This window comes from Anabrus simplex, chromosome 3, assembly GCF_040414725.1.
Source record: "Anabrus simplex isolate iqAnaSimp1 chromosome 3, ASM4041472v1, whole genome shotgun sequence".
Taxonomy (NCBI): domain Eukaryota; kingdom Metazoa; phylum Arthropoda; class Insecta; order Orthoptera; family Tettigoniidae; genus Anabrus; species Anabrus simplex.
In genome coordinates, this window is record NC_090267.1 from 11,243,093 (window position 1) to 11,255,539 (window position 12,447).

General features: G+C 40.9%; 1 protein-coding gene across 2 annotated transcripts in view; it reads right to left on the reverse strand.

The window, feature by feature from the left end:
• Window positions 1-9,442: 9,442 nt before the first annotated feature.
• Window positions 9,443-12,447, reverse strand: part of LOC137498977 (zinc finger protein 658B-like) — a 51,697-nt gene continuing 48,692 nt past the window's right edge. For both annotated transcript variants that reach the window (XM_068226936.1, XM_068226935.1), the window contains one exon: window positions 9,443-12,082. In XM_068226936.1, coding sequence (XP_068083037.1) covers window positions 10,705-12,082 — 1,378 coding nt within the window. In that variant the 3' untranslated portion in view covers window positions 9,443-10,704. The remainder of the gene's footprint in view (window positions 12,083-12,447) is intronic.

The window sequence follows — 12,447 nt, forward strand, 5'->3', positions numbered from 1 at the left end:
AGAACCCGAACACAAACCAAGATAATTACGTCTGTGCACCCCTTCACTAATAATACCTTCAACTCACTACGGCACTCTTAACCACACGAAAACGTAAGAACTCACCTGCTAATCGCACACAGGAGTAACAGAAGAACACAAGGTACAAAGCTTCAAGCCAGAGCAACCTGTAGACCTGTAGTTGGCGACTTACTACCACACGCACGTGAGGAAAGTGTTGGTGTCAGAAATGGCGCCTTATGCTATTAAAAAATAGCTAAGTCCAGCCTAGTTCGTGAACTGAAGAGAGCAGCTCACCCAGTTACAGTTATAGAGAGCCGAAGTGTTCCGAGATGTTCCGAATGGCTCCTCATCCTGCGTTCCCGAGACACAAGTTGGGGAAGCCACTGACTTCGAGTTGAGCAGCGATGGGGTCCGCAGCGTCCTGGCTGAAGCCTGGCTAGATTTGCTATCTTCTACGGGCGTTTTGCCCTATCAGTTTATGACGTCGCCCTCGCTATGTGGATTTTTTAAATTATTGGTGAATAGTTTGGATTCGCTACTCCTTCTATCTAGTAGACGTGTAGCGTATCCTGTGACCATCTGCTTCGCTGGTAATTCTTCGAGACCGTAGTTTGTTAATTCCTTCAAAATCTATTGAGAATTATCTCTACCGATGAATTAAGCTTCAAGAATTTGTTTTTAGAAGAGGGAAAAGTAGAAAAGTAGCCAGACTTTAACTTTAAAACGACGCCATTAGTCAAATTATGCCTTTCTTTGTCTCGTTTTGGCCTCTTGTGGAGTTATGACACCTTACGAACCAAGAAAAGTTGCGACAAATGTCCAAAATTTCGTTCTAGAAATAACTATTTTTTTTGCTAGGGGCTTTACGTCGCACCGACACAGATTGGTCTTATGGCGACGATGGGATAGGAAAAGCCTAGGAGTTGGAAGGAAGCGGCCGTGGCCTTAATTAAGGTACAGCCCTAGCATTTGCCTGGTGTGAAAATGGGAAACCACGGAAAACCATTTTCAGGGCTGCCGATAGTGGGATTCGAACCTACTATCTCCCGGATCCAAGCTCACAGCCGCGCGCCTCTACGCGCACGGCCAACTCGCCCGGTAGAAATAACTATTATTATTATCATAATGAAAGTTCAAGGTAATAGGTTAGCTTGTGAACCAATCAGGTTCATGCAAGGCTTCCTAATCTCGTGTAATCCTTAACCTAGCTATTTATTTTCTCTTGGGTTTTTAATTTACTTCTTCTGCAATTTTTCCCCGTTTATCTGTAAAATGCCTGTTTGTTGGGCATTGGTTGGTTTCTGCGGGCATGATAATTTTGGGTTTCTTTACCAACGTATTGTTGTGTGAAAAGGTCATTAACTTGGTCGGGGTAATTGATTAATGCCATTTGTGACGGTGAATTTTTAAGGAGTTTCTATTTGTTCTTAACTTAATTTGTTCTATTATGTTTTCTTCCATCGTCTAATTATCTGTTGAGTTTGAGTTTTGATAGATTCTGGTTCTTTATTTTGTTTTAATGTTCAACTTCGTGTCCTTGCGTTGATCCTTTGGTACCGAGTAGTTACCGCACGTCAAATGAATATGCTTGAAAGCATCGTTTCTGTAAGATAAACAGGTCATGTAGTACCGTACTTCTAGTTTAGCTTAAATTATTTAAAATCTTTCTACTAAAGACCGATCGTAATGGTGAAAACCCCATTTATTTATCAGTTACATCTTGAGTAAACTTAATTTTTTGGTTGAATTAGGGGACGACTTAGTTTTATTTACTTTATTTTCAGTCTCGTCTAATAATTATAAAGACGTTTTGATTTACCTATTAAAGCTTACCTTATTGCTAGCTAAGGTGCGTTTGTTGTCATTTCTTTTGATTAATTCAACACTGCCACAGGTATTAACTTCTTTCTCGGCCTTTGTGCCCATTTGTGCGCTTTTTCCAGGTAAATGGCTTGTTTTCCCCTCATCTTATTTGGTGTCATATTGGTTAACTGCGCATTAACTCAGTTTTTTGTATCTCACGTGTACTAGCTTTAACTTCCTTCTGGGTCTGGTATGTTATGAACCTTCACATCTCGTAGGTTTTCTACGGGTCTGTAAGGTTAATGCTGACCATTTGTGGGGTTATGGTAGTAATTGCATTCCATTATACTTCTAAGTATAATTTATTGTAGAGCATAGTAAGAAATCAAATATAATGAAGTGTTGAATAATTAAATTATTTCTTTTTAACTACCTTTCTATTGCTTCAATTAAGCTGTCAAATGCAGTTTAGAGATCTAGTGTAGTCATTTTATTGGATAGTTCCTTCTTGCTCGTTGCTGTGCTATTCTCATGCAATCCTTTAGATATATCAGCATTTGGATCTTTGTAATTCGGCGTTATGCTGTTGCTCATCCTTAATAAATATTTTCTTAAAAAAAATAAAAAAAAAATAATAAATAAATAAATAAATAAATAAATAAATAAATAAATAAATAAATAAATAAATAAATAAATAAATAAATAAATAAATAGGTTCGTAAAGGTGAACGCAACGAACCAAGGGATGACCAAACCAAAGAAGTAGGCTACAGAAAAATACGGCACCTCGAAGGGATATATGTAATTGAAAGTTCATTTACCAGCGCGATCCATTGACAAATCATCTTTAAATCTAACGAAATATACACTGACTGACAGAGCAAATGCAACACCAAGAAGGAGTGGTCAGAACTTTATGCCAATTGCAGGGTAGACTGACGTCACTGAGGTATGCTCATGATGTGAAATGCGCCGCTGTGCTGTGCACGTAGCGAACGATAAATGGGACACGGCGTTGGCGAATGGCCCACTTCGTACCGTGATTTCTCAGCCGACAATCATTGTAGAACGTATTGTCGTGTGCCACAGGACACGTGTATAGCTAAGAATGCCAGGTCGCCGTCAACGGAGGCATTTCCAGCAGACAGACGACTTTACGAAGGGTATGGTGATCGGGCTGAGAAGGGCAGGTTGGTCGCTTCGTCAAATCGCAGCCGATACCCATAGGGATGTGTCCACGTGCAGCGCCTGTGGCGAAAATGGTTGGCGCAGGGACATGTGGCACGTGCGAGGGTCCAGGCGCAGCCCGAGTGACGTCAGCACGCGAGGATCGGCGCATCCGCCGCCAAGCGGTGGCAGCCCCGCACGCCACGTCAACCGCCATTAAATAAATAAATAAATAAATAGCATGTGCAAGACATCCTGGCTGTTCCAATATCGACCAGAACAATTTCCCGTCGATTGGTTGAAGGAGGCCTGCACTCCCGGCGTCCGCTCAGAAGACTACCATTGACTCCACAGCATAGACGTGCACGCCTGGCATGGTGCCGGGCTAGAGCGACTTGGATGAGGGAATGGCGGAACGTCGTGTTCTCCGATGAGTCACGCTTCTGTTCTGTCAGTGATAATCACCGCAGACGAGTGTGGCGTCGGCGTGGAGAAAGGTCAAATCCGGCAGTAACTGTGGAGCGCCCTACCGCTAGACAACGCGGCATCATGGTTTGGGGCGTTATTGCGTATGATTCCACGTCACCTCTAGTGCGTATTCAAGGCACGTTAAATGCCCACCGCTACGTGCAGCATGTGCTGTGGCCGGTGGCACTCCCGTACCTTCAGGGGCTGCCCAATGCTCTGTTTCAGCAGGATAATGCCCGCCCACACACTGCTTGCATCTCCCAACAGGCTCTACGAGGTGTACAGATGCTTCCGTGGCCAGCGTACTCTCCGGATCTCTCACCAATCGAACACGTGTGGGATCTCATTGGACGCCGTTTGGAAACTCTGCCCCAGCCTCGTACGGACGACCAACTGTGGCAAATGGTTGACAGAGAATGGAGAACCATCCCTCAGGACACCATCCGCACTCTTATTGACTCTGTACCTCGACGTGTTTCTGCGTGCATCGCCGCTCGCTGTGGTCCTACATCCTACTGAGTCGATGCCGTGCGCATTGTGTAACCTGCATATCGGTTTTATCGGTTTGAAATAAACATCAATTATTCGTCCGTGCCGTCTCTGTTTTTTTCCCAACTTCCATCCCTTTCGAACCACTCCTCCTTGGTGTTGCATTGTCACTGTCAGTCAGTGTATAAACGCAACCTGATCACACCTGGCGTCCATTTTAGTCACATTAATATTTTCTGAAAGTCAAGGAACGAAACAGACCTAAGAAGGGCACAGAAAGGAATCTACGACATGAGATGGGAAATCAGCGGCATCTATCGACACAATCGAAAACAAGACAACTTTTATGTACTAATATTAAGTTACCGACGTGAGTTCACAAGTACTTGGAGCAATTTTGGAACAAGTATAGAAATAAATTTACACAGAGGCACGAAGGGTGTAACAAGTTCCAAAACTTAAATATTTATTTACTTACTGTTTGCATGAAAAAGCTGTACCAAATGAGTGGAGAGTTGTAATTGTAACTCCAGTGTATAAAGAAAACACATAACGCGGAAAATTACAGGCCAGTCAGCTTGACGTGTGCTACATGTAAGCGTTGGGGAATCTTTCCTTCTGATATATTAGGCACGGTTTTAAAATTACTAATTGGTTTGATAGAAGACAGACCAAGGAACTGGAATCACAGCTGAGGTTATACTGTACAGCATTGTGGGAGACTGCAAGAAGACAGGGTGACATGCCACAAAGGGAAGAAATCATCTCGTTTTAAGTACTATCTTGATGACAGGACAGTAACTTATGGCAGCAAGGTCAAGCGTGAATATCTTAGTTCCGCAGGAAAATACTGTAACTGAAGAGGAAAACCCCAGGTAACTAAGTAAGATATAAAGTACAATGTTGTAAACGAGGTGAGATTATACGTAATTGTGAGGCTTCAAATCGCAATGAGGGTTTCAGAACAACTTATTTAGCGAAAATATGTTCCTAGCCAAGATTCTAAGTATGGTATGTCAGATGATATGAGTTACTGCACGGACTGGTCATCGTATTTCTAAATCTTTACGGAACCGCTTAAAATATACATTAATGAATGCAAATGAAGGGTACACAACAAAATTGAAGGCAACTAGCAGAAAGGTGCATTTCCTTCAGGAGCTTGTTCTCTCTCACGTCTGCACCTGATTCATGCCTGTAATAATTCTTTTTCATTTCTGACTCGATTTAGGTCGCACCAACTGTTCGAAAGTTTTCGGCACTGAGTTTCTGAAAGGAAAGTTCGTTACGGTAAGTGGTGTTTGTTAAGGGCAGTTATTCAAAGTACTAATTCGCATTAATGATCCCATCTTGGCACACTTGTGGAATGACCTTAAATATTAGGTCATCGAAGCAGGTAAAACGTTTCGCAGTTTCTTGGTGTCATGTGAGTGAAGAGGGAAACCCGGTATTGTAATGTCGTGCCGTGGATTGACGGTCGATGGGACGAACGTCCACAATGTGTGTGTATCTTCTCGAGGAGAATTCTAAAACAACTGGATATTGTGGTTTGTAGTGTGAATGTTTCCTTCCGATGAACTTTTCGAGTTAAACTATGAAAATGTAAAGGCACCTCGAAGTTTCTTCTTCTCCCTGGTCTTGGGGTTGGTAGTTGATGTGACGCCTACCTCTGTAGTGTGAATCTTGAAGCAATGTGTATCAAGACGAACACATGCGCCCAGTCTCCGAGACATTTATCATATGTGGAAGAAATTCTTGGCTCTTTTGGAATCGAACCGAGGGCCTTGTGAACGAAAGATCAGTATCCTAACCACGTAGCCATGGGTCCTGTTGAACATGAGATCAAGTACAACCTATGCTAAGCGCACAAACTGCAATGTATGCTGTTCATTGCTGATGTTCAAAGGTGCGTTTGAGGAAAATTACTCTTCCGTAGGAATTTTTCTGTACAAGGATTGTGCATAGTTGTCTCACGTTGGTATTTTGTATAGAAGAGTCAGTAAGTAATATAGGCATCTGATGAAAAGCGGGCGTTGAGTCAGTGCTGTTGACCGTACAGTGTCAGCAAGAGTATGGGCTCTGAAGACACCAAGACGTCATTACGGTGCAGGTCTCATGAATTTCATGCCATTTTTGAGCAGTGCGATTTAGGGATCGGTGGGGGGGGGGGGGGGGAAATATACTGCAACACATGTCACAGGATGGCTTTATGGTAAGATGGCTGGGTATGTAGGTAGTCCAAGGTAGCGAAACAGAGAGGTGGAGTGGATATCGATAGCGAAACTACTCCAACCGTACTGTCGCTTGCTGGCACAAGTCAAACAAGGACAAGAGATATCAAATACACAGAAACAAAAATTAAAATTTAAAGAACAAGATACTCATCGACATGTGGAAGAGCTGGACACTGCCCAGAGAAAGCGAAGATCAAGTAAAAATATTTGGTACGGTAAGAAAACGCAAGAAATATTTCGAAAGAAAAGACAAGGGATTTTTCCTTTTGGTAAACCAAATAATTATTTAATTAGTGAAAGGAATAAATTACAATGCATAAATGTGAAGAATGTCCTCAAATAGAATGCTAGTCACAATTTAAAATAACCAATTTAAAAATTTAAAAATTAAACGAAGACCGAATTAGTAACTCAAGTGCAAAGGTACTTCAGGTAAAAAGCAAGAATAAATTAAAATCATAAATTAATAAATTAATGAGGACTGTGTTAGTCAGACCAGCGAACCATACGCAGTATGGAAAAGACATCCTCGAGGTTAAAATGCAAGAAGAAATTAAATTAGTAAATTATTGGATTAATAAGTTGAAGAGCCAATGAGAACTGCCTATAAGAATACAAGGTTTAACAGGACCATGGTCTCGATTCGTAAAGCTGGCAGTAACTTTTTAGTAAAATTAATGCACTTATTTCCCAGTTTAACCGATGGATTTTGACGTTACGATTAAATTCAAGATACCACCATTTGCTTCTTGTCATCTTGTTCACATCAGAACATAGTAAAGGAGGCCACAGGGATTTTCGCAAGGGATCGGATCTCAAACACACTCTTCAGAAGTGTAAAATTAACTTAAAGTGTATCACTTGTCACCAGGACAACAATGGGTCACCAAGATAAGGAAGATCACATAAACAGGTCACAATAAGGACGTGAATATTCACTAATCTTCACCAGGAAGCAAGAGCAAGAGCAGCTCAAAATAATCAGGGGCACGCCCACTCCAATCAATAATAATCATTACCAAGGTTGCAGTTGCCATGGAGACGACATCACGCACAGTAAGTCCAGAAGTGACCAATCACAAAACAATAACAGGAATATGGTAAACCCAAAGCAGAACTGAAGAATGACAAGAAAAGGAATGCACAAACAGCAATGAAAGAAAATAAAAAAGGGGAAAATAGCACATAATCCTAAACTAAAATAGAGATTCCGATTCCCGGAAAAAATGTCATGTGGTCTGTTTAACATTAATGAATTACACCAAATAAGTAGCTCAGTACCATCAAAGTTTAAGTGGATTTCCTTTGTACCGTTTTTTGCAAATTATTGGAAATGAACCTGACTTCCACATCTTATTTTGTCATGGCCTGTGGTAAATTCATATTCTGTAGAGTTCTGCAAAGGTAACAGAAATAATTGGAGGAATTTATCAGGAGGGAAAAAATCAAATAAAAGTACACTGAGTTTTGTGTTATAAAAGCATGTTACATTTTGAAACAGGAAAGTAACTTTAGGACTTCATGGGAAAATGACAGAATTGAGAACTAATTAAGGTATCACATCGAAAACGTTTCTTTGGAAAGATATGCAAGACCTGAATTACTTAAATCAAAGGAAACAGCAGTGATGAGCATAAAAATGAAGTCAAGTGCATTAGTAACCTAGGATTATTGAAATAAATAGAGTGATCTTATTAATCTTTCAGAGATTTTGCCTGAAAAAATAATAACAAATATTTTATTAAAAGTTAAGGCCTAATGTCAAGTAAAATGAGGTGAAGGCAGTTATTGTGATGAAACTGTTGAAGTTCTGAGAAATTTTGATAACATATTACTTAATTACCTTACTTTAGATCAAATTGTGGTGATAATGACTCAAATTCTAATATTATAACCTTCATAGGTTATAGTGTTCGCATATCAATTTATGATGGAATAGGGGCATCACCGTATCGGCCCACTGGCTAACTCTTCGACCGCATCAATCACGATCAATGCTGAGGTGTCAGGTTGGCCCCCTCTCATTTCCACCTATGCTGGTGCTGCATAGGACTATGGAAATTACACGATGATTAACTTGGAGTCTTCCATCTAGCAAAGTTCCTGGATACATCCAGCATCTGGACTGTTCAGGAATGACTGTTGCAGATATATAAGAAAGGGGTGACTTGCCAGATTTGGAGATGGTGTAGCTCGGAATTGTGTAGTGTGCGGCAACTTTAGAGACACAGTGTACACTGGCATAGGGTGTAAGTGCATGTGATGTGTGCCTATGTGACAAAACTGTTTAGCTTTTAAAGATAATCTGTGGGTTAGAACAACTGAGAAACTTAGAGAAAGAGAGCATGAGAACTGTCTCTGTAACACTGATATCATTCTGTTATTGGACATTATAAATCTTCCAGTTCTTTCCTGGTGGCCAGCATTTCATCCCAGTGAGCTAAGTTGGGCTTATCATTTCATAAATAGCACACCTACCAAGATGTACGGCTAGTCCATACAATGGAGGACACTGGATGGGCTACTTGGAGCATCTGACAGTGCAAATGCATTATCAGATACATCATCTCATTTTAAAAAAATGATGCATTGTCACTGTAAGTGGCTACAAGCTGCATACGCAGTGGCTTCCACGGTATGCAGTAGCCATGTATCTTGGTAGGTGTGCTATTTATGAACTGATGAGCCCAACTTAGCACACTGGGGTGAAATGCTGGCAATGGAAAGAGTTAGCTGGAAAATTTATAATATCGAATTATGGACGAACTAGCCTGTATTGGTATTACAAATTTACTCATTCAGAACAAATATTTCAGGTTCCTTTTGAGAATCAATATATATATCCACTCTCTGTGTGTTATGAGCAGAAGGTGTATGCTTGGCAATCCAGTGTAGTTTTAGTGCTTAGCTAATAAATCCTAGTACAGAAGCTACCAGTCTAGTGTTAAGTTATCTTACTCCCCCACCAACTTGTAAAAATATTTGAATATCAAAACAATTTCTATATCTTTTACCGGTGTTTAGGCTGATCAGTATTCTGTTCAATGTTCAATCTGCAGACCAGCAAGTTGAATAAACAAGTCTAACATAGTTAAGGCTGATTAATGCCTTACAGTAAATATGATACATCATGGGTTAGCAGAATATGAAAGCAAGTTTTATCAAACAGACCTCTGAAAATGATGTGAAAGGAATTAGATGAAAATCAAAGGAAAAGTAAAAAGCAATTTATATTCATTTTCAATAATTTTTCCAAATTAAATACATATAGAATGACACAAATTGCAATAATGTTCTCAAATTTGAGGTGATCAGCACGATGACGAGCTATTACGTGCCTACTGGCTACAGTACTGTATTCCCAACTTTTGGTGCCTATCTTGAAATCCAACCTATGCTGCTATGACAGAAATGTTCTAACTACAAACCTGCTGTAGATTTTCCCGCAGGCATTATATACAAGAAGTTCAAGTTTCAAATGAATTAAAATACATTTTCACAGATTACAGTTTGCTTCATCTCCAATCCTCTTCCACACACTGCAATGGAATAACACTTCCATGGTATATGCATTAAAGAATCCTTCTGAAGTTTTTCCATAGTTCCAAACGTCTTGTATAGAATGAGTTATGATCTGTCCTTTGTCTGCCTACATAGTACAATGGTTAGCGCCAATGTCTGGCATCATCCGAGGTCCGGTTCCATTCCTGGTGGACGTTTTAATCTTAAATGGTTAATACCCTGGGCAAAGAAAGTGGGTATTCGTACAGTGCCCTACATTCCTCTATACCACACTAAACACTATCATCTACCACAATGACAACCAGTTTCTTATACTCGGTGTTTGTACATTCCTACAATCACATACCACAAACAACACTATCCTCTACCACACTAACAAGCACGTTCCTATACACGGTCCCTGTACAGTCTCCAACATTGCAGCAATCACACACCACACAAAGCACTATCATCACCACACTAACAAGCACGTTCCTATACACGGTGCCTGTACAGTCTCCAACATTGCAGCAATCACACACCACACAAAGCACTATCATCACCACACTAACAAGCACGTTCCTATACACGGTGCCTGTACAGTCTCCAACATTGCAGCAATCACACACCACACAAAGCACTATCATCACCACACTAACAAGAACTTTCCTGTACAGAATGTTTGTACAGTCCCCACAATTGCATAATCACAAACCACACAAATCACTATCCTACACCACACTAACAAGCACTTTTGTAATAAACACTGTTTGTACAGGCCTCAACACTGCTGCAATCACACAGTACACAAAACATTATCTTCTACTACACTGACAAGCACATTCTTATACTTGGTCTTTGTACAGTTCTCAACAATGCAGCAAATCACATACCGCACAAAACGCTATCAAACACCACAATGACAAACAGTTTGCTATACAAGTAAAAAATTTGCCCACCCCAGTCGGACGGTCTGCACCACGGCACAAAAAATTTAATATTACCGATTAGAAATTATAACACAGGAAAAGCATGGTCCTCACTTGGAGTGAGTTTTTATGTGCTTTCGAAGATTTCGTAGTTGAGGAAAGGTACTGTTGCATTCCTCGCAACGGTACGGCTGAGTGTGAGTTAACAGGTGCGTTTGCAAATGACATCGCTGCGTGAACGTACTGTTGCATTCATCACACCTATAACGTCGTTCTCCGGTGTGAAGATTCATATGAGTTCGCAGGGCACTGCGTCGCGGGAACGCATTACCACACACTTTACATTCAAAGGCCCTTTCACCGGAGTGAGTTATCATGTGCTCCGAAAGATAACCTTTCCTCGGAAACGTACTATTGCATTCCTCACATTTATACGCTCCGATTCCAGAATGAAGCACAATATGATTCCGAAGAGAGCTTCTCTGAGTAAAAGCTCTATCGCACTTATGACACTGGTATGCACGCTCTCCACTGTGTGTTACCATGTGGGCTTGCAAATGAGGTTGCTGTTGGAATGATTTGCTACATTCACTACACTGGAATGGTCGTTCTCCACAGTGAATTTTCATGTGTGTTCGAAGAGTAGTCCGCAAGGCAAAGGATTTATCGCATTCCTTGCATTGGAAAGGCCGTTCTGCTGAGTGAGTAACCATATGAGTTTTCAAATTACTCCGCTGTGTGAATGTTTTATCGCATACTTTACAACTGTACGGTCGTTCACGTTGGGCTACATGATTAGCTATGTGTCTTTTAAGGTATTCCTTGGAGGGAAACGTGCTATGGCAGTCATTACACTCGAATGGTCTTTCAAGTGAATGCGTTAACTCGTGCTTTCTTAGAATATGCCTGATTGCGAACCTCCGACCGCATACTTCACAACAGTACGGCCTATCATTTGAATGAAGAAAAGTCATGTGGTTTTTAAGATGACCTTGCTGTATGAAGGTAGCGTTACACTCGTTGCACTTATACGGCCGTTCTCCGCTATGAATCCTCATGTGAGTATTCAACCCACTTCGTAAGGTAAACGTTTTATTGCATTTTTCGCAACGGAATGCTTTTACTTCGGAGTGCCGTGCCATATGGTATTGGAGATGACTTGGTTGTTTGAACGCTTTACCGCATTCCTTACAACAGTACGGCCTACTTTTTGAATGAATTCTCATATGGTCCTGCAAATACCTCTTCAACTTAAACGTGGCCGGACATAAGTCACAACCAAATGGCCTTTCATCGGAATGTACTTGCGCATGTCTTTTCAGGAAGGAATTGCGAGCAAACGAGAGGTCGCATTGTGTACATCGATGCGGCTTCAGTTGGGAGTGGTTAAGAATGTGTCTTTTGTACTCAATTTCCCGTGATAAACTCATACTGCGCATCGTACAACGGTGCTGCATTTCCCCAGCCAATACTGCAATATTCTCTGCACTGAAAAACACGGAGAAGGAATTTGAGAGCAATGGAACAGAATAATAACCCTACAAGGTAGATCAAAGTTAAGATACCAAAGTACCTCAGTGCAGCTGTATTTACAACATTACAACTCAAGTCTTGTGGTTTGTGTTCGAGTAACTACAAATTCCCTGCCACCTTCCACGCAAACGCCCTGGTCATACATACTCACCAATTAAAGAAAAATAAAAAGTTCTAGTAAGTTCAAACATGCTCCCTAGGTAGGCATAACAAATAAACAACAAACAAATATGAGGTGTAGATAATACTTCTGATGATGCTTGTTGTTTAAAGGGCCACATCAATATAATATTTCTGCCAGAAAATCAGGATTTGTCCCC